The sequence below is a fragment of the Triturus cristatus genome, chromosome 11 (genome assembly GCF_964204655.1).
Source record: "Triturus cristatus chromosome 11, aTriCri1.1, whole genome shotgun sequence".
NCBI lineage: Eukaryota > Metazoa > Chordata > Amphibia > Caudata > Salamandridae > Triturus > Triturus cristatus.
Window position 1 is genome coordinate 1,169,552,411 of NC_140594.1, and position 23,493 is coordinate 1,169,575,903.

General features: G+C 45.1%; 1 protein-coding gene across 2 annotated transcripts in view; it reads right to left on the reverse strand.

Annotated features, from left to right (window-relative positions):
- The window catches only part of CCDC50 (coiled-coil domain containing 50), a 172,987-nt gene that overhangs the window by 104,771 nt on the left and 44,723 nt on the right, over positions 1-23,493 (reverse strand). For both annotated transcript variants that reach the window (XM_085635870.1, XM_085635868.1), the window contains exons 3-5: positions 21,969-22,098; positions 19,018-19,108; positions 15,042-15,150 (exon numbers count right to left, since the gene is read on the reverse strand). In XM_085635870.1, coding sequence (XP_085491996.1) covers positions 15,042-15,150; positions 19,018-19,108; positions 21,969-22,098 — 330 coding nt within the window. The remainder of the gene's footprint in view (positions 1-15,041; positions 15,151-19,017; positions 19,109-21,968; positions 22,099-23,493) is intronic.

The window sequence follows — 23,493 nt, forward strand, 5'->3', positions numbered from 1 at the left end:
TTAACACAATGAGGGAAAGACGCAGTCACTAATAGGCAACAACAGAGAGCATGCTCAGGACATCACCGCTGAAGGAATGACTTCATGACGCAAACACGGACCTCAACAAGAAGTAAATTAAAGTCCTCCTCCTAGCCACACTGTTTTTTCTGCCAGCAGGGGATGCTTTTAGCCAAAGTGTCTCATTTTTCAAAGTAGGTTAAAAATGTCTAACTACACTGTGCATAAGAAGTGCAATAGAATATATTAAAGTTTTAACAATGTGCCATTCATTTCTCAAGACTACAGTGTGTTCGCTCTACAACCTAGCCGCTCCTGTGGACATCCTTTGAGTGCGTTTCTAAGGGCTCCATAACCTGCCCTTTTCCACTGAAATGAACACCAGAAGCGTTAGATAAACAGTAGACTTGCCAAGAAAGGTGTGAAACAATCGTAATGAGGGTTATGCTGTGCAGAAAAAGAAGAATAGACCACGCAGGCCAATACCAGCTCTAACACTGCAGCCATTACTGAAGGGGACACTGGGTGATGACACAATTAACATCTGGTAAATAGTCTAATTGGAACTGAACTGCTTTAGAGGTTGTGCGACAAGCGATAATAGTACCCAATATAAATCGAGCACTAGGGGACACATGTACGATCGCTACATTTTGAAATTTCCTAATTGCGACTTGCAATTAGGAAGTCGCAAAATGCAATGTACAACAGTGTGTGTTTGATATGGTTAGCGATTCCCAGGGGGACGCAAATGGACCTGCCTCATCAATTTTCATGAGGCATGTCGCAGTTTGTGCCCCACTGGGATTCGCTAAAAACACATGAATGGCGGCCTGCAGGGGACAGCAGACCACCGTGTCTGTGTTTGCTTTTAAATAAAGAAACTTTTTTTTAATTTTTTTAAATGCAGCCCGTTTTCCTAAAAGGAAAACGGGATGAGTTTCAAGAAGAAAAATTAAATGTTTTAGTTTTATTTTTTAAGACTAGGCAGTGGTCCGTAGGAGCATTGCCTGCTCTTACAAAACGTTTTTGCAACCATTCATAAAGAGGAAGGGTTTCCCTGGGGACCCCCTCCCATTTATGACTGGCTTGCCACCTACTTAAAGTAGGTGGTAAAATGTGACTGTTCTGAGACCACATTACAGTCGCAAAACAGTCATTCATCCCCCTGCGACTTGCTATTAGCAAGGGACGCCCTTAACACGCCCCTTCCTAATACCGACTCAAAAACCCTATTTTGCAAGTTGGTGACAGGTAACCGACTCGCAAATTAGGGTTAGTACATGTCATAAGGCTATTTAGCGGTTGCAAACGGCCTAATTCTCCATTTGCGACCGCTAAAACCTTTTGTACATGTGGCTTTAAATTCCACACGGGGAAAAAAAAGAGAACCTGAAATTCATAGCACCGTCAATAACAAATAGGACTAAGGAGGTAGAATGATGACTTAAGTGGGACTTTAGGATGCTGTGAAGACTTGAATTTGTTGTCACCCTGAGTCTTCCCTTGTACACAACCCGCAAACCATCTGATCTGCCTAGTTTTACACACAATGTGAATGGAGAGGATTCTGCTGCGTGTCCAACTTCACTCAAATTTCACATCCCTTCCACTAGACCCAAAATGAGCCAGGACAGTCGAGGTTGGTAAGCCAAGCGTGTAAACCCTCCTGGTCGCTCACACAAAAGGAGAAGTGGCTCCTAACAGGTCTGATTCAACCCCAAAGGGTAAAGGCGAGGCTGGGTCAAAATATGACAGATGGCCAAGCTCAGGTGTGCCTGTGCTTTCATTTCCTGCTGGAACATCCGGTTGAAACTCAGAGCCACAACTTGATGTAAAGTGGGTTTTCAGTCTTCCCTAGTAGAGAACTTGAACAGGATGACTTTATGTAAAAGTAAAACACACACGATTAGTTACTAAAACGTGCAAAAAGTTGAGGTGTTTTCATTTAATAAAGAAAACAACTTGAAGTGCAGGCAATAGTACCTTTCATTTCACAAACACCACATTATGATTTTTTAGATAAATGCATCTTGTTCATTTAAAAAAGAAACATAAGTTATAGGGTTATCTTGTTGCTCAACTTCGGAGTATATGCATAACAAAAGAATTAAGAGATTGATCCAATGAATTAAATTATGCATTCTTTGGAGGACTTCAGAGTGCTTTAAAACAAAAATAAAACTTGACATGAGTGAAACAAAGAAAGCTACTCCCCAATGCCATTTTCTCAATATGCTCCCACGACCTTCTGCTGAATTTCATTCATCAAAAGTCTCATTTTTAGAAGTGGTAAACTAACTTAAAAAAAAGGAAAAGAAAAAAACAAACTCTGAAGTTCAACAAGTATTGCCAAGCCCATGAAAGGAAAGTAAAAGAGTAAATCTGACACAATGGAGCACAGCCAAACAGAGAGGCTGTAACAAAGGAAAATTTAGAATGACACCAGAGTTATAAAGAAAACTATAAAACAAACCAATTGAGAAGAAAAGGAACGAATCTGAGCTTAAAGAGAGCAGTGCACAAACCAAGAGGAAAGAAAAACAGCTAAAGAGGGATACGAGGGTTAGAAATAAAACAAAAAAAAACACAAGCTGGGGTCAAGACAGGGAAGAAGCACAAGACCAAGAGATACAGACAAAAAAGAAAAGTAGCCGCAGCTACTGCAATAAAAAGAAGCAGACACCAGAGAATGAACTCAAGCCTAAAGCAAACAATATTACGCATTTAAAAAAAGTGTAAAATCGGAGCTGCCACCAAGGAGCAGGCTTACGATTGCCGGCCATAAATACAGCCCAAGCAAAATTACATGGGTGAATATCGTAAAAGGAAAAAAAAAAATCATATTTGGTCATGGCAAATTTCCATAATTACAGTCCATCATGTAATTACAAGGCTTTATTGGCAAAAATGTGGAGGCTGTTCACAGTACTTGTGTTTTTGTCCAATTTGTGGTAGTCCAAAATGCATCTTCACGCACAAAATGGACAACGGATGCATAAAGTATAGCGTTATGGATCACTTTCATATCACTATAGAACAACCATTTACTATGCAATAGGTCTTGCATTTGCGAGAGTTTAAGCTATTGGCATTGAAATGACAATGCCTTTTATTTATCTGTTTTCTGAACCAACACATAAATAAAAGGCATTGCCATTTAAAATGCCAATAGCTCAAACTCTGACAAACGCAAGACCTATTGCTTTGCAAATGCTTGTTCATTCTGAGGTCAGGCGGGGAGAGGATGTTCACTGATGTTTCCAGTGCCAGCACTGTGCCTACATGTAGGCAGTCGGATGTAGACGGAGTTTTCTTACATGTATGGTTATTGGTGATTCTGTGGTGAGGTTCGTATTTAAAATGCTTGCTCTGTGATAGGCACGGGGAGATTAAGTGATTTACCCAGAATCACAGAATGCTTGAGCCGTCGCCGAGAGTCGAACCCGGTTCCCCAGCATCTAAATCAGCAGCTCTGGCGGTAGTGCCACATCCTCTATTAACATTCCGGGAAGGCTGCCTCTGACGGAGTGCTGCTAGTTACTCTGCTAGGTTGTATTAGTAGACAGCTGGCAGTCAGGCTGTCTTGCTTCAACGCCAATGCTGGGAATACGAAGGTGCGTGAGCCTTGGGAAACCCAGGACAGAGGGAGAGGAAATTCCAAACTTTACTCCCAGGCTGCGTGTGTCAGCCCTAGGCATGCGGATACTACGCATGCCCGTGCATCCTCTTTGCAAAGCTACCTGCCTCGCTTCTCTTCCAAGTTAATTTCGGAGCAGCAGCACAGGCACGCGCGCGGGATTTCAGATGATAATCAGAGCCTAGCGATGTCTGAGCGTGACCCGCCTGACTCACTGTGCCTCTAGGAAGAGCCCCGGGGTCCCCACCGCTGTGCGTGCGCCCAATCACATACCTGCCCAGTAAACCACCTGTTTAACATAGCTCTTAATACTGGAAGTCGAGGCGCTCATGATGACAAAAGGCGCTGGCAGGAACTAACTATTAACTACCACCCAACGCGTTTGTTTGGAAGCCTAAATTCAAATCCAGGTTTTTTTCTACTTGAAGAGTCCGAAAACATAGCACAAGGCGGCAATTTCGTCTCAGTGTCCGTGCGCACAGCCCCTCCCTCGTATCCCCTCACTCTCTTTGCAATCCTGGACTGCAATGAGCATAACAATGATAACATCTTTCACGCATATTTGAGTAAACTCTGTACAACAAACAACACTGGGAGCAATGACTCTTGCACCGACTGAGGGAACAGCTCAGTGGTGAAAGGCTAACATGAGTGACGACAGCCCGCGCGCAAAAACAATGGCTCACAACAAAGACCGTTGCGCTTCCAAGAAGACACGCTATGTGCGTTCCACATCTAAACTGCAACACAACACGGCAAGGCATTACCAGAATGCCGACAATAGTCTAAAATTGCAAATAAAGAATTATAAGACAAAAAAAATACCACTACATGCCCGCAGTCTCTGGGGTCGTGCACGCTGAAAGACGCTGTGAGCGTGCACATCTCCTGTCCCCCTTCGGCAACCAAGTTGACGACAATAGATCTCGCGAAGGAGAGCAGCGCATGCACTGCGTCGCTAGGCGAGACCTAAAAACGGAACAATATTAAGAAAGAGCTATAGATCTCCATTCAAGAAAACGCACTCCGCAAGCACGTGTCACTAACAATCCTGGGAGCTGGGACGACAATCATTATCGTTGGGTAACACCAGGGTTGTGCTGCTAAATCTGCATGCATCAAGTGCAGACGCAGCCGGCAAGTGAGGGAAGAGGCCAACCTACTAAGTGACAGCAATGATGGCCCTCCAAAACCACTGTGTAGTGTCTACCTTTACAACTCATTCTAGTGCGCTATAGTAAGAAACAAAATACAGTGACAATAAGAAGCAACGTCCAGATGCTAATTTTTAAAAATTCACTTTATTGACAAATGTTTGAATAAACAGAGCGTACCACTTTTCTCCCATGAGATACCTAGAAGTTGCGACTGCTGAGAGCTAGGGCTACCATCTCTCTTCCAAAATACTTTAGGGTAACAAAAAAACAAAAAAAAGAGAAAGTCTTACTAGAAGCACTGCTGACCTGTCTGGGTCTACATCTGAAAAGGGGTCACCACAAAACAAGTGGGAGATAAAGGTAAACAACAGGCCACTGGTAAGTAGAAACTCATCCTCGCTTTGCACATGACTGTTGTCCTTTAATCCTGGTGACATCACCAAGAGAAGAAACATGCCTCCCGATATAAAACAATGCTTTAATCTAGACAGGAATACCATCAAAAACAACTGCAGCTCGCCAATGGTACAGGTTGAATTAAAGGAGGTTTTTGGAAAATATACATCCTTGTGGAATTCGTATTGCAGTTCAGAACTATAAAGACGCCAAAAAGCATTCCGATTTTCATCGGTTCCTGAGCGCCCTTTCGGACCACGGGAATAACAATGTTGGATGTAGTGAGCCCTGTAACTGAGGTGTTGGATGAGCTGCCTGGGCTCTGGGTAGAGGATGCTTGGAGTGGGGTGGGGGGTCTGGGAAAAAGGATTTGTACTCAGAGCCTGCTGGGCAGGCGGCATGTATCTGATCACAAAATCGGAACCCAACCTGACTTTGGGCGAGAAAGTCTCTTCCTCCTCGGCAGTCGACGGATCAGACTGGGGTTCACCCTAGAGGTTGGGGCGTAGAAGAGGTCCGGGTTGTTGCCACCACTTTTCTGCGACATTTCGAGACGTTGAGCCTGATGATATTGAAGACTTTTTTTCTAAACCGATAGAGTGGCAGGCGTCACAAGAGGCCTCGCCATGCTTAGCAGAGAGGCAGAGGTTGCAGACCTGGTGTAGAGCGGCTCAGGGTTATTTAGCACAATACAGAGGAGAGTAGCAGCATGGCATGGCACCCGTTCCATCTCAGGCATGGCATGCGTGGATAGAGCAAATGGGGAAGGCCCCTACGGGGGCACCAAAGTCATCCTAACTCCAGACGCAGATGAAGCTGCACACTTCAAGTTGATGCGAGAAAAGGCACCACGATAGAAAACAAAACCAAAGGAAGGGAGAAGGAACCGAGAAAGAATGAAGAGATCACAGCAACAGCGGCGATCCGGAGGCTGGAAACAACATCCGAACCCGATAGAGGAAAGAAAACGATCCAACAACAGAGCCAATGCCCATTTCCAGCAATAGGTGGAGTCACTGTACCTCGTCTCGAGAAGGTTTCCTTGAAGAAAAACAACTTTCATACATCCAGGCCCAACACTAGATGGCAGGAGTTTGCACAGCACGTGTAGCTACAGCCATGCATCTCTTGAAAATAAAGCATCTCTATATGCTTCGAGCAGCTAGCTGCCGAGACGTTACTTAAAGTGGGGCTGGGACAGGACAAGGGCAAAAGTATCTTTACTGTTTTAGGCAGAAGCAGAGGTATGGGAAGATTTGCCTAAAGCACAGCATAGTGTAGAAAGAAACTGTTTTAAGACTTTATTTACTTAAGATTTAAGTGAGAGTTTGGGATCTAATATCACCCTCCAAAGTCCTCACCTACGTTGAGTGAGCTGGTGATGGCCCCAGTTCAGGCTGCCAGATAGACCGGTAACCGGTTCCTTCATACATTCCTTTCACTTAGTAGAAGAGAATTACGAGGTACTTCAAAGCTTTTTATCCAGTTATTGGTTTCGCATTCTTTTCATTGTCAAACTGTAATCGCTGTTAAAAAAATATTTAATGGTCTTTTCTTGCATATATAAGGGCACAATGAAAGTGGTGCGCCACAGCGGCATTTAACGTGCGGAAGACGTTGCCGACCTTCCATGTAACAACTCCCACAGGAATCAATGCGAGGCTTTCGAAAGGTGCTGGGCAATGGTAAAAAAAAAAAAAAAAACCTTTCATCGTAAGCGATAGTGCTAAGGTGACCTTCACTAGTCCTCAAGAGTAGGCAGGCCGAACAGAGCACTGTATATCCCAAAGTGTATACACAAAAGGAGGTACGGTTAGTATTAGTCATGAAGAATTTTTACAAATATATGCAGTCGTGAGAGGACTACAAACACTTCATAAAAACTGCCCTCACCCACAACTAGTTGTGGCATGCTTCATCATAGGGCTGCTACTAAACGCCTCTGCGCAAACCAACGCTAGAGGCGGAGCAATAGGGAGGGGTAGACAATACAAACACACAGATAACAGGAAAAGAAAAAGGATCCCAAAAAAGTGCAGACAGAAAGCGATTAAAACTGATTAGGAGACATGTTCATAATAATTTTGTTCCTAGATTCCATAGTCAGATCGTGATTGAGGACGAGGTCCTTCCCCCCCTCCTTCTTGTGTGTACCGATATCCAAAAGTGCGACTGTCCCCAGTGTACAAGCATCATTATGAACGATCTTGAAGAAAAAAGTGATGTCCGTGTTCTCAGCATTGTACGACTATCTATGAAATTCAGTAAAACTACTACGAAGACTACAAAACAATGATCAAGCAGGGGTTAGGATCATTTAAGGGATAGGACACATTGGAACAATCAGAACAGTGTCCGCTGTGGGTGAAAATAGAAGGGAAGAAATAGCGAGCGGTGAATAGTGCACGTGAGCAGAAGGTGGTAGGTGTAGGGGAGTACAGCTTTCATAGCTACTGAAATTTGGACTAAAGCGATAGGCCATCAGGTTTCACTCATTTATAAATTACTTCGTCCTAAAATCTCGACTCTTAATAAAAATCTTATTATGTTTTGGGAATCACACTCTTCTGACCCGATACCCGAAGCTAAATGGCCCAAACATGGTGCTCTACCACCAGTAACAAAACTCCCCGGTCTTATCTCAAACACAATTTTGGCTCCTACACAAAGCCTTCTGGACACCAGCCCGACAGCATTCACAACACCTCCGCGAGGATCCTCCGTGCTGGAATAGTAAGGAAGTCACAGGCGATTTAGCCCCCCTGATTCTATACTGCAAAGTCGTATCAACATTTTGGGACAATGTATTAGATTTTCTATCAAGATTATTCAATTGCCAGCTAAAAAGTGAATTCTCTACTTTAATAACCGGCTCTATAGACGCCGATGTGCTAAACGATATAGACAAGGCCCTATTATTTACATCTGCAATAACAATTGTCCTCAACAATTGGAAAGACTCGCAAAAAGTATCATATAAATGATGGATGCATCGGATTGTCCATCTCGGGGGCGAAGAGAATATTGCTCTTCAAAACTCTCCTTGGAAATCTTCTACTAGACGTTTGTGGGACAGACTGGATACATATTTCAATACACATAAACCGACCTTGAACAGAGTTACATAGTTTTTACGGGATCCTACCCTCCTAAAGCTCCTCTTAACCGCAAATAATAGGTCAGAATTAATTGAAGTAATCTGTTGAGACCTTTCGATGTTCTGTTCTAGAAAGTTCCTCCCCTCAGGTCCTTTTTAGGTCGAGGACTACCGGTCTGCCGAAGGCAGAACCGGAAGTCGGAGATTTAATGTTTCTAGAGTGGCTATTTAGCCCGCCTCTCTTTTAGCTTCTCCTCCATTGGCTGGCTTCCTAAACGGAGGCCAGCCATTGGAGGAGACAGCCATCCCACCAAATAGGCTCCGTCTTTTTCAGATTCGGGGGTGTGTTCCTTGCTGTTCTTTCCACTTTTTAGCCACGCCCTTTTAGAACAGCAGGAACACGCCCCCGAATCCGAAAAAGTTTCGAAGCTTTCATCCGCCATTTTTTGAGGACTGCCTTCAGTGAGATGACGTTATTGGCCAGCGCCGCCGGTATTGTTCTGTTTTCACTCCCCGTCGCTCTTTCTCTGCCCCCTGCCTTGCCTCTCCTTCCGTTACCCCTGTCTGCCTGTATTTCCATCCCTCTCCTGTTCAACTCCTCCCTCGTTCAGTATTCTGTGTTCCCGGCCATCCTCTTGGCGACAGCAGTAGTTCCGGTACAGGGAGGCGATCTGTTGGCAGTGCTCTGTTTTACTGTGCTGCTGACAGGCAGATCTCGTGAAAGACTCCAGTTCCCGTGTCAGAGGAGTCGAGATGCAGGGGCGGATGGCGGGGGCCGGCAAGAGCCTGAAGGTGAACAGTAGTAGGGAGGGGAAGTCACTAAGCCGTATGCCCAAATAAACTCTTGAAGTCTCCGTCCGATACACACGCGTTCCTACTCTGCCGCCCTTTTCTTTGTGCATTTTGCCTCTTTAACCTCCACACCTTTGTTCAAAACATCTTCCACCCCGCCTCTGACCTTTACAATCTCCTCACAGCGTTGCTCCCCTTACAACTGTTTCTGATAATCCCGTTCTGCACCTGCTTCTTCTTGCATTTATATCTTCTCTCCACCCAGCTGCCCCTTTCTGTATTGATTCCCCGCTACCCCTTACCACCGCTGTTCACTGTTTGTCTCTGTTTCCGCTCTCACCTTGGAACGTAGGTGCTCTGTAAGACTGTTGGACACCCTTCGGACAGTCCCTAGCTTTTTGGGTAAAACCCGCTGTATTGTATGTAGGATTTTCGAGCACATGCACGCAGTGTCGTTGTAAATTGTATTTTTTTTTTTAAACATTTCATTTTTATTAAGACCTCTACTGAGATCAACAATTAGTATAATATAGTACTTAAAACATTGTTTTATAACCTCTATGCAGTCAGAAAAGTTTCAAAAACGAGTTAAAAATGTACAAACATTATAGCAGGATGCACTCCGCAGCATGAGTGGTAAGCTCGGTTCTTGATTTGCCCTTCACAATTCCTTCCTGTATTGTGAGCAGCAGCAGCACACACGGCACTTTCTAGTGCATGAGCTGGAACCCACGCTCACCCTGTGCTCCGTCTCCGCTCTGGATTTTGGTGAAGTTGCAGTGTGCGCGCGCAGCGTGTTTTCTAGCTCTGTTTCCTGCTCCCTTCCATTTGAGCCCAACGCAGGATGTTACGTTCAGCCTCCGTCTTGAGCTGCCTGACTCGGCCCCGCACTCATCTCTATCTCACTACCTCACTCTCTCTCTCAAATACACTAAGTCACTTACACTCACTCTTTCACTACCTCACTCTATCTCACTACTTCACTACATCACTCTCTGTTTCTATCTTAATACCTCACAACATCCCTCACTACCTCACGCTCTTTCACTACCTCAATCTTTCGCTATCTCACATCACTCACTGTTTCTATCTCACTACGTCAGAAAATACCTCACTCACTAACTCACTCTTTCACTACCTCACTCTATCTACCTCACTCTCTCTCACTACCTCACTCTCTATTTCAATACCTCACTCTCTCTCTCTCTACCTCACTCTCTTTCTGCTAATGCAATAGGTATCACATATGCAAAAAAAAAAACTAATGCCAATAGAAATGACAATGCCATTTATTTAGGGATGCAAAAATGATAAAAAAAATAATGAGCAATACCAATAGCTCGACCTATAATATTGCCGAGACCATTGCATTGTAAATGCTTGTTTACTATTATCCATGTTGACATGCCACATACCATAAAATTGAGCAGGCCTCTGCACTGCTACGACCGGTCCATCTTCTTTTCCGTTACTCATTTCTATAAATCATACTATCTAATACTATTCTTTATTTCTTTCTCTCATTCTTTTTCTTTATTTCTTAGGTCATAGATTTTAGGAAGATCAGTTGTTAATATACAGCTTGTGGTTCCAGCCAGCAATATTTTCTTTACATTACCTTTTAGCATTGCGGTTAAGGCTCTATATGTCATTACAATTTGAACGGATGTTTCTCCCCAATTTATGTATCAAAATAATTCTATTAGGCTGTACATCGTTTATTGCTTTTTTTTTATTCCTTCTTTTTGAAAATAACCAATAAAAATGTGAAATGTAAAAAAAAAGTGATAGGTGTGGACATTGTTGTACTAAGCACTAGATGGTAAGCAGGTTTTTCTCACTACAGGAAAAAAAAATAAAAAATAAAAAAATAAAAAATAAAAATCACAAAAAAAAAAAGTCAACCCTGCTCCCTAATTCGCAGGGTACACAGGATCAGAGCCAGGATATAACCAGCACTGGCATAGCCAATAGGTCTCACCTTTGGGACCTTATAAGTATTTAGTTATGCAGCACAATATCCTTGGTGCAACAACATTAACTGTTGCATGGTTAAACACTTATAAGGTCCCAAAGGTGAGACGTATTGGCTATGCCAATGCTTGTTATTATAATGAGGCTACTATCATACAAGGTAGCCACTGAAGTTGTCTTTTTAATGCCTGCAAGATAATTTTGATGGTTTTTCTTAATATCCGCCTGAACATTTTAATACTATACTTTTTTTACTACATAAAGCTTATTTAGGTTTGTTTAGAATTAGATTTGTAACAAGAAGTATTATCGTTGGAAATTGCAATTGAACCTGTTCCGTCAGCTGGAGGAATTTCTTCTGGTCGTGCATTGACATCTTTCACCTTGCCTTGTTCACTCTAAACGAAGCAGCTATTAGCCTAGGAGCCCTCGCCTGGTCGGTAGTTAGGGTTGGCAGCTTTTATCTGGCTAACAGCGACCAGTTTTTCTTATTTTTTTTACAGTTTTATATAACGCGAACTCGACTGAAGGTTTAAATAACACAAGGACACATTCATTTTTTTTAGGCACTAGGTGATTAAGGGATTTATTTGCCCAGGATCACGGGATGCTGAGCCGACGCGGAGACTCGTACCTGGTCGTCTAGTTCCAAAGTCGGCAGTTCTTGCTGTAACACCACATCCTCTCTCCTTAGTTTGATACTGCAGCTCTAACTTACTCGTGCTTTATGGTCTCACATAGACGGGTCTTGCTCGGTTAGGTATCTGCATGTCTCGCCTTGGAGAGACTCGGTAACTCTCCACGGCTAAGCGTGTTTTAATTTGAAGACGGTCGCGTTACATGCATAAATAGCATAGCTCTGAATAACAAACAAATGAAAAGAAAACAAATTAAGTCGGTTAATTTACGCCTCGCTCATTCAGACTAGGGCGGCTGAAACAAAGCGTCTTAAAACGATAGTGAAGTCCGAGTTGGCGGAAACAGCCTTAGAGCCATCGGAAGCAACGGACCGAAGGGAAGAGTGGAGGCTGTTCCGGAGGAGTCCAGCAGCTGCAGCTGTGTTCGAGATATCACCGTCGGCAGTCAGACTTCTTTCAAGAGGTGGTGGCCTGGTCCTCTAGCGGGTAAGAAAGCAGCGCACACTTGCAGAGGTGACCTTAAGATCCGAGGACGCTCCAGCTGACCCGTGCTCGACGTGATTTGTGACAGCGCAGTCACACAGAGCTCACTTTCAAACTTGATATTGGCGTCGACAAGGGTACCAGAAGTTCAGACTAACCAGTAGTTAGGTGAACACTAGCATACATGCCAACATTTCAGAAGAGCAAAGTGGGAGATTTAAAAATAAAAAATAAAAAAAAATCAAAAAATAAAAATTTCGGGAGAATGGGGCCTTGAATCAAGTTACTCTCATGTATGGGCTTTGGAAGCGTGCTGCTGCAGGATCGGACATTTGAAACGCAAATGCACATATTTTGCTTACCTTTCAGAAGCATGGAGCGCAATGGCAGGCAGAGAAATGGTGATGCAAGTGTTGTGCACTTGCCTGGTAGGTTGCTGGCAGTGCATACACCACCCTCGACCCCCCCCTCATGTGTGGCAGCCCGGGCTGAAACAGCTTCCCGGTTACACACACAGCCGCCCCCGAGTAGTACTTCACAGGTCTTTAAAAGACCATTCGCTTGTTAATGAGGCTTTGTTCTGACTATTTCTGGAAGAATTAGCACGTTACACAATACCAAGCCCTGTCAGCTGAAACCCCTGAGGAATCGGGAGGCGGGAGACTAGCCTTGAAATCAGTAGTCTCCCGCCTGAATCGGGAGGGTTAACATGTCTGCACTAAGTAATCGCGAAAACAACAGCCAAGAAGGTCGGGGCGTCTCTGGGTACGCGAGAATATGTCTGGAAGGCACCGTCGTCGTTACAAAGAGGCTACACTCCGTCCTTCGACGAATATGGTTCACGCGCTTAGAAAAACAAGCTCATGCGCCTCGCGCTGAAAGAGGAGGAGGCAGCAGCGGGAGGGGAGAGAGAAGGGTGCCTGTGCCTGTTTCCCTTGCAGGAGCGAACAGGAACCATCTGTTAATTACAAACAGCTGGTTTGAAAGCTCGCTCCTGCAAGGGAATCGCCAAACGTGCACGCGTTGCTATTGAAAGCAATGCAACGCGTGCACGTTTTTTGGGCCAAAACCTGAATCCATTACTAAAGGTCTTCTCCTATGCAGCGCATGCGCGCTGCGTAGGCGAGACCTAAAAACTGTGCCAGTCTCACATAGAAGCCGATGTGGGGTGTACCAGGGTCGGGTTTCTGTGCATGCTGGATAGGAGATGCTCTATCAGAGACCCCATGTCCTCTAGACTTCTATCTTGGAGTCCCTGGAGATGCTGCAAGGGATAAGAAGGACATGGACAGGGCACTGCGTGGGAGGTAACGTGGCAAGGGAAGGATGCAGTGACCAGTCACAGGTCCCACTTTGCCCTCTGCATTCAGCACACAACTAAGCCACAAGAGAAACTGCTGCTAATGTCCCTGATGCGCTCGCCGACTGCACTCCATTGGTGGCAAAGGAACACCTCACCCTAGCACTGGCGCCCGTGCAATTTATCACAATATAACAGATACAATTCGCTCCTCCAACAGCCAGGAACAACCACAGGTGCTGCAAAGAATATTCCATCCTCACTATGAACCTCATAGGTAGGGAAAGGCACAGACTGCGTTTGACAGCACTCCTTCGTCACACACACTGGGTACTTGCATTATTGTTTTGTGCTACAAACAGCGTTAACAATGGCCCTCAGCAGCAGGGACTCCGCCCCAGAACAGGTGGGCTGCAGCTGCTGCACAAATATGCAGCAGGGAATGCCTGCAGGAGCAGTGGGGATCCAATGGGCCAGCCTTGCAGGGAGTGGTGGAGATGCAGGGTTGCAAAAGATGACAGATGCTGGTGGTGCCTTTAGTCTCCAGAGAAGCGTGCGAGACCACAGTAGTCATTCTAAGTGTGGCTGCGTGTCTTCACAGGTATTGGCAAAGTGTGCAGAGTCATAATTTGCAAGAGGCAAACACTTGCTTTTGGCCTTTTTAAGTTTGACCCCTCATTGTTTTCTTTCAACAGTTACATTGTTCTTTATTTTTCTGCAGCATGTGCTTGTATGCAGTTCTTTAGCTTAATCAAAAATTGCAAAGGTACAGCAACAAAAAGAAGCCTTTGTAGAGAACAGACGTATACCCATAAACGTCAAGCTGGAAAAATGACTTACTCTACTGTAAAACACAAGCCAGATAAAAATATGCATACATTCTATCCAGAGCAGTGTCAGAACTACATTTTTATAATCATAAAAGGAAATATATATATTTTTTTAAATATTGGATGGAGTTTTTGCAGAACACAATGATTTTCTTGGTATTCAGATACGTCTGGTAGGAGTTAGTTGCCATGAAAAAGTAGACGCATTCTATCCAAGATGGCGTCTGCGATCAGCAAATAGTCCCCGTGGGCTGCTGCTACTCCTGGAAACAATGCATCTCCTGCTTTGAGAAGGGAGGCACCCTGGAACTCTCTTCGAGGCGGAAGAATACACGGATATCAGAAGAATGAGAGAAAATCTGCTCTGGGAGATCCGAGATAAGACTGACAATGGATCAAAGCAAAGGATTAAGAGGCTACTGAAAAGAACAAGTTACTGGAGGGGCGACCCAAAGTCCACTCTGTATTTTATTGAAAGACGATGTCAAGTCAGACCAAAAAAGAAACAAATCTCTAAATAAAACTTAAATAAAATGGCCTCAACAGGACTCAATGACACAAATACAGGACAAATGGGGTGAGCTGTAAAGCACAAGAAAGTCCACAGCTCACTGACCAAATTATTCATACAGCATTTTGCAGAGCACATGGAGAAACCAGGTTACCTGGGTCGGCCTATGTATCACTCCGTGGAACACGCAACAACAACTAGACTTTAGCTGAACTCTCTGTACCTGGGGCCGGATGGAAACTTCCATCTTCCGCAGCCGGCGGATCCTGCAATTGTTTCTTTCGTTTCTTTTCCTCCTTCAGCTCTTTTTCTTGCAATAAACGAGCGATGTCCTACTCAGACCAGAAGAAAGACGTTAGAAATGAGGATATTACACATACTACTTTACAATAGGTTATTCCCCATGCAATAACCATGAAACAATAACCTACAATCAAGCACATCTACCAGCTGTGGCTACTGCTCCATGTTCTGCGGTGGAAAAGTTCTGTATTCTCAACTGAAAGACAGGATTTAAGGTACCAATAAACTTCCATCTTTTTACCCCCTCAATGGCAAACTTCACACGCGCTAGTAAAACAAAGTACACCCATCTTCTGCATGAGAGGGCTTCTCGGGTACTTGTCAGGGAGAGGGGTTTAAATCTATCTGTTGAACAGACTTTAAAAGGTAATGCCACAAACCTCCAAGGATCCCAAATTCATATGTCAAGAGGGGTTTCAGGGGACACACAGATAGACACTAGCCTGGGGCCTGAATATTGCAATCTAACACCACGTGCTCTTTTACAAGGGTTCACTGGATCCTTTTTGAAGAATCAGATCTAAGGGGAGACCCAAAGGAGTCATTAAAAAGATCTGCGATACAGAAGATACGATGGAGCCACATCACAAAGAGCATGGCGGCGACCAGAGTCTGCCGGGTGAATGAGTGTTTGTACCACGGACTGAAGCCGTTGGCTCCACGATGGGAGACGAGACTACAGCTTACTGTCCTGGTGAGGGTGGCTCTTAATTCTGTTTGTCAGTGGTGGCAAATTAGCGACTTCCATGACTAACACGGAGGTGCCACGGGCATTCAGAACACTCAAGTCTCCAATGCTGGCAGTAAAAATTTAGAACAAAATAAACAAAGGCAAAAAAAAACTCTTTGAAACTGGTTAGTGGCAACCAATCTGGAGGGAGTATCAATGGATTGAAATGCTAAATTTTGTCAGGTTCTAAATGTTCACGTTTCACCTGACGAAATGAGAAGGATTGGTTAATGATCACTGCAGAACATTTTTCAAATAATACAACTAAACTTTTTGTCCAGTCCGAGCTTTTCACTCTGAAGTGTGTCCCTGCCCTTGTGTGTCCTTTCCTCCCATCTGCTTTGTGGAGACCTTTATTTGGTATAATTCAACAAAATTTACATTCAATTTTCCCTACTTGAAGTGCGTATAATAATCGTACGCACTATATATATATTTTTAACAGTGTATTTCAAATATAGCCCATGTTTTCACCCAGCTATTTTAGGAATAACAATGGAAGCCTCTTTCTAGAATCTGTCTTTGGACTCTTTATGAATTTAGTCTTGAAACAGATTTAAGATCTAAAGTCTACAAATTTCCTATCTTGTTGGGTGTCTTGTGTTGCACACAAGACACCCGGTTTTAGGCCTGTGTCTACGTTTGATGGACATGGGCGAAAGTCTGCTTCCTCTGGCCACGGTCAGGGAAGGAGAGAGGTGAAGGTCTGGATTCTGCATTCGGCCTCCTCTGCCGGACCCAAAGTGCAGACCGTGTGCATCTGCGTTCAGTGGCCTCAGGTGATCACCACAAACACAACCAGTGATCACAATTCACGGTCATGATTTGTTTGCAATATTTCATATACAGGAAACCCAGCTCAGAGGAGCTGCACAGCAGGGGGTTCAGCTTGGATGTGACTGTTGTACACAGAACAGGGGTGTGGAGAGACTGAACGGGGAGGGGATGTGCATTTCTCTCAGTACTGTGCAACACAGTGTGAAACTGGTTGCTACTTCAGACATGCTAACACTGCATTACATATGTATACATATTTGTAGTTGAGGCAGCTAGAGATAAACTGAGTTGAACAGAATCACACAATGCTTTGGGCAGGCGCCAAAGCAAAGATTAGAACCAAGGTTTCTTGACTCAAGAACCAGAATCCTAGACCCCGGTGGACAACAAGCTGCAGAGACTTCCACCAAATGGGAGGGATAGAGGAACATCATGGACATGAGGATGGGAGTGAACCAGCGTCAACAAGATTCTGGACAAGGAACCTGGTGCCGGAAGGGGTTCGGGCAACCGGGTGACCAAAGGGGGTCAGGGCATCCGGGCGCCTGAAGGGGGGGGGGGGGGGGGGCTCAGGGCATCCGGGGGCCTGAAGGGGGCCTGAAGGGGGGGGGGGGGGGGGGGGGCTCAGGGCATCCCAGGGCCTGAAGGGGGGGGGCTCAGGGCATCCGGGGGCCTGAAGGGGGGGGCTCAGGGCAACCGGGCGCCTATGTGGGTAATTTAGGTGCTAATGGGGTGGGAACGTCAGATGCTAAGCGGAAATGGTCATCGCGGTGTCGAGTGCAGTGCTGCATAAGGGTTCAATTATGCTGAATGGGCTCAGGGGAGCACAACCAGTAGAGGGGCCCAAGGGGAGAGCAGTTAGTTGAGGGGAGTCCCCAAAGGAGCACAGCAAGTTAAGGGGGCCCCCGGGGAGCACAGCCAGTTTAGGCGGACCCCAGGGAAGCACAGCCAGTTTAGGCGGTCCCCAGGGAAGCACAGCCAGTTTAGGCGGTCCCCAGGGAAGCACAGCCAGTTAAGGGGGCCCCAGGGAAGCACAGCCACCCAGTGTGTGCAACTAGAGGGGGGACCATCAGAAGATAAACTCATGAAATGTGACTTCAGGGAGTCCAGTCCTGATGTTGGCATTCAGAGGGTTCATCTATGCTGCAAGGCATCAGAGCACCGAGGGCAACAGAACTTCAAGGTGCCATCATGAGGCAGGAATCAGAACCATTGTTGCACCCGAACACCCTGCCACGATTGGTGTGCTAAGTATGGCAGGGCATCAGTGTGTGGTAAAGCAGGGCGGGGGCATCAGTGTGTGGTAAAGCAGGAGGGCATCAGTGTGTGGTAAAGCAGGGGGGCATCAGTGTGTGGTAAAGCAGGAGGCCATCAGTGTGTGGTAAAGCAGGGGGGCATCCGTGTGTGGTAAAGCAGGGGGGCATCCGTGTGTGGTCAGTGTGTGGTAAAGCAGGGGGGCATCAGTGTGTGGTAAAGCAGGGGGGCATCAGTGTGTGGTAAAGCAGGGGGGCATCAATGCGCCACAAAGGAGAAGGGAACTGGTGTGCCAAGCACATCGGAGCGCAGGTTCTGCAATACGGTTTCCGGGGACCTCTCTGGTGAAACGGAAAGGGCACTCAGGGCGTGACCTGGAAGAGTATCCTTCGAGTCCTGCAGCTGTGTGCGCATCCTTCTGTGGAGCTATGAAGCACGTCACCCGCTTACATCAGCATCTCTCCCCTAATCTGCAGCAACTTTAGGCTGCATATTTTTGTTGCTGCGCAAAGTGATACACGCTATTTGCTAGAACAATCTCAGATATTTTTACTATGACTCATGAAGTCTTTCCTTCCTCCCAAAAGGCTGCAGACATTCTACTGCTGTTCATCTGACCTCAGCAGTTCTTATGTCAACACGGGGTGGAAACCGGCAGCTGAGAGGAAAGCAAAGCACAGGAAAGGGATGAGGTCAGCAGAGGGATGGGAGCAGCTCTGGACAGGCTGATAACTGGCCCTGGAGCAAAGGAGGAGAGCCGGGGGCAGCTGAGACAGCAGAGCCATGAGGGATAGGCTTGGACCCAGTCTGTGAAACAACAAGCATTGGCAATGCCAATAGCCCGTTCTTAAAAATGGAAGTCTCTCTTCAGGCAGGGATAGGTTTATGTTCTACATTAGACATCATACATGCCCTTTGTCTCTCATGCATCTGTTCCTCTCTAGTATTTCGGAATCTTATGATCTATACTGATTATTAAATTATGATCATCATTATTGGGGTCTCCCATTCACTCCAGTTTAGATCCTGCAGCCTCACCCTACTGCAAGTGTTTGAACAACTAGCATTTTAGAATCACACCTCGGGTACATTACTAATCTACATATGCTCTTGAATCCCGTGCATCTTGGCCCACCTCATCTTTCTCCTCCTGCCGCCGCCTTCGATCTGCTTCGATCGCCAGCTTCTCCTGGATTTCCTGAGCAATTTCACAGTCCTGGCGCTCGCTGTGCACAGAAAAGGAATGGCCATCAAACCACTTTCATAGGACAAGACCAACAACACCACAACACACACAAAAGAGTTCCAACTACTTTGTTTCTACAGCCCGTAAAGGGGCAAGCTCTGGGCACTGCCAGGTGCCGCATGACGCAAAAGGTATTGACTGGGCGCTATATCAACAGAAGTTGCCTATGGCTGAATACGCCAAGAATGAATGTTGGTGGATAGCGCAGACTACTTGTAAACAAGCTAAACTGCGGATTAATGGGTAAGTGTGCTATGTTAGAAACTATGCCTGCGAAGCATACTTGTGAGCCCTAGAAAGTGGCCTCGTCCCTGGGTGGCGACTAGGACTCGAACAGTTTCAGTTTGAAACAGGATTTTTAATGAAACAATATACTGTTGTGATTATCACAGTATTACATAGATACGTCATGTATTATGCATATAAATGTTTACATAGATATTGTATACATTTCAATGAATTTCAATAATACAAATTCACAAAACTCGATGCATTTCGGGACACTCGGTCCCTTCGTCAGGGGTAATCTGTGGAAAAGAAACGGGAAACATTTCAAATAATGCACACTAGAATCAACTTCACAGTATCCGAAAGAAAGAAGCAAGAGGCATCATGTGATGAAATAATTGATCGTGCACCCTACACCATATAGTGCCGGAATCAGTGACACAGTGTAGTACCCATAAACATAAGTACTTACTGTCTGTACACGAGGGATGCTGAACACACGGAAAAAAAGAAAAGAAGGAAAAGAAAAAAAAGAAAAAAAAAAACTATTAAAGCGCAAGTCCAGACCAACGACCGGCGTTGTTCATAGAGATAAGCCAAATGCTTTTCGTACCTACTAAGACTATGCCGAAACGTATTTGTTCTGAGGAGCAGCTTGGTATTGTCAAAAAAGCTCTGGGCACTGCCAGGTGCCGCATGACGCACAAGGCGTTGACTGGGCACTATATCAACAGGAGTAGCGTATGGCTGAATGCACCAAGACCACATGGGAGCAGAAAGAGTCTTATAGCAGTCGGGGTGAAGGGGGAGAGAGAGGAGGTGGCAGAAGGAGAGGCATGCTCCACGTAGGTACCACCTAATGGGCACCATTGCAGACTTCACATGGGATAAGATATCCAGATGTCTCAGCGCCTAGAGACCCTCACGGGTGATTTGCCACGCTTTAAAAATTCAGATTGATTGATTATGCGGCACTACCAACGGTGGCCAGCAGTTGTCTCAGATATTATTTTGATAAGTGCCCCTAATACCTTTACTATCGGGAGCTTGCATTTCACAATAGAAAGGTTATAGGACATGGGTGGATGGAAAAAGAGTCTGAGGTGTGGGAGGCACAAAAAAGAAAGATAGAAAGGGCAGCCTCAAGTGACTGGCGCAACAAGGGCGGCAGAGCAGATGGCAGAGGAACACTGTGCAACGCCCCTTCAGATTGAACACAAAACAAGTCCAATGTGAATGTAAATATAATGCTATGGGGGGGGGGGTCTTAAGAAAAGCAACTTCAGAAGCCACATTATATTATGGGTCAGTCAAGAGAATTATTTTGACGTTGACTTTTACTAAACACAAAAAAATGTCAATGTGACTAAAGATCTAAAAAGTATAATGGTTATTAAAAAAAAAAAAAAAGAGAGAAGAGATTATAAAAGAGACATGGTAAGGACCGGGAGTGGAGTTCTTAACGTTAGCGTTTGGGCATGGTAAAGAAATCAGATTCACATTAAGGGATAGAGGAGTGAAATACATATTCTTCATTCATTTGTGGACATGATTTGCGGTTCTAGGTCTTCTAAACTTTATTGAAATGTTCTTTAATGCAATCATTTTTAACAACACAAATCCAAGGAGGTCAATGCGAACCGCACTGAGCCTGGTGCAGATCTAACAAGTAGGAGCAGCTATGGGAAGGCAGGAGGGGGTACAGTGTAGCAGCCATCTTGGAATGGTGCTGCATTCACCTGCTGAATAATAAATCCCATACGAGAGAAGGTTGCTCCGGAGGGGCCTGCACGAGAACACTCTGGGAAAATGACCTTGGTGACCTTAACAATAACGAAAGGACAGAAACATGCTGGAGTCCCCGTCTCACTGGAGTCAGACCTGGGCAGCTGCCAGACTGAGCAAAGTGAGTGGGGTTGTTTTTTTAACTCACTGCACTAGAGGTCGTTTACGGTGGAGTATATTGAAGAGGGATAAAATCTATACGTATTATTTTGTTTTATTAAAGTCTTACCGACACTAGGAATTTCAGGTTGAGAAACTGGTCTCCAATATCTAACTTGCCTGATCACGAGTGGTGATCTGGAGCATTGTACGAGGCTTTCACGAGTGATTTACCCAACATTAAACTGAGGAGTTTTGACGCCAGGCAATAGGAGTGGATTAATGTGGTTAGGTTTGGAATACCCTGGGGGTTCAATAGTGGAACTTCAACTACAGTAAAGACTAAAAGGTCAGGAGATTTAATGAAACTGGAGACAAAGATTTCTACCTCAATTCACATTAGAAGAGAATGCAACGTGCAACACAAAAGCCTTAAAGAAACCAGGCGTATCACCAGATACAAGAACAGCAAAGAAGAGGTATATTTACAAGGCACTCTCGTATTCTTTAAGCTACCATCTTGGAAGATTAAAAGTAGTCATGTATTGCCTCCATTCTGTAACAAGATGTACCTCCATTCTGTAACAAGATGTACTATGAGTAAACGCGGTACAGTCCTACGGTGAGTAAGAGATGCCTAGAAGGCAGTCTTCAATATTGAATTGCAATAACTCGCATTTATGAACCCCCACAAGCCCCTTCACCCTCATCTCACTGCAAACACTTACAGGTCCTTGTGAAGTCTCTTTAACCGCTCTTGTGCGCGCAGGTCTTCTTCCTCTTGTAGCTGCTTGGCCACAACCAAGTCGTGCTGCACCAGACGTGTCCGCTGAATATTGGTGGCCAAGTGAATCTCAACTAGAAAGAAAGAAAAACAGAAAATATTTAAAAACTAAGAAAACCAAGTATAGTCATCAACAAGACGCAACTTCCTCGATTGAAGGGATCCATCGACTCTTCGCCTCTGCAAACGTTCTGCCGCTGGGACAACCAGAGCTTCACCTTGAAAAACATAAAATCACAAGCGAACGGAGCGGAGGGAATCCCACACTCCTAAACAATGGCTCAACAACCATCGGAGAGTTACATGGCTTTTACCAAACGTTTGGAAGCCAAAGCTTGCCCCTCATCAGCACGAGCGGTTTCTGCCTCCCGGGGACAGCCAGGACCATACAGTAACAAGCACTGATGGCTGCATAAAGAATCAACAGGAGAGCAGGCTGGCCTCTATAACTGAGGGTTTAACATGGAAAGTGTGGAAGATTAGACACGTCAACACAAAAGGGAATTGTGCCAAAGTGCCCACGTGTTGTGCAGCATAAATATTAAACAATGAAAAAAGATTCATAAAAAAAAAAAAAAAAAAAAAAAAACACCCCCCACACACACCCCCATATTCAAGCCTTTAAGCAGGTTTTCCACGCAGGCAAAGGAAGAGAAGATTCCACCACACCGTGTTCTTTTCCTAATGGAGAAATAAGGGATGTCCAGTAGATTGCGGATCACCACGGAAGGTGACCAGGAGCTACAAGTAGGGAAGTCACAAGTTCAAAGGTCAGTGTCTTCTACTTAACACCATCTCCCTGCAGATCTAGGCATCATTCACCGAGGATAACTGGCAGCGCCATAAAGGACAGCAGCCTAGGCTCCTGGACTGTTACACGCTTAATTTGTTAAACAATTCATCCCGCTTGGGCGACGGGAGGCCTACTCACTCGGTTTTGCAGTCTTCACTTCTCCACAGACAAAAGATTGAGAAAGAAGACTGTGCATTATGAAATAAACGTGTCAGCCTCTCCAGAGTCGCCTTTGACCTCCGGTGGACACCAGGATCATGGTAAGACTTCTGGGCCGGCTCGAAAGGACTCTCCGAGGGGGCACTTGCCAAGTACGACACCCAGATTAAGCCAGCCAGACCAACATGCCATATGCTGAGAGACCACCAAAAAAACGTCACCTTTAAACTAACAAATGAGGCCTGTGGCGCACTGGGCCTTCTGCCTCCGGATAATCTTCCCTAGTCTTAATTCGGGCAGAACAATAAACTGAATAAACTGCAGAATACAATCACCAACATTGCGACAACTCACTAAATTACTTTGCAGCCTTCGCTAGAGGGAAGACAGCACTGTTAATACAAAAACTGGCCAAGGGTACAACTGTTTACACAGCATAGGAGAGCAAAACAAACCGAAGTAGAAGCAAACCTCAAAATGGCATCTTTTATAGCAGGATAACCAGTAACCAGTCGAT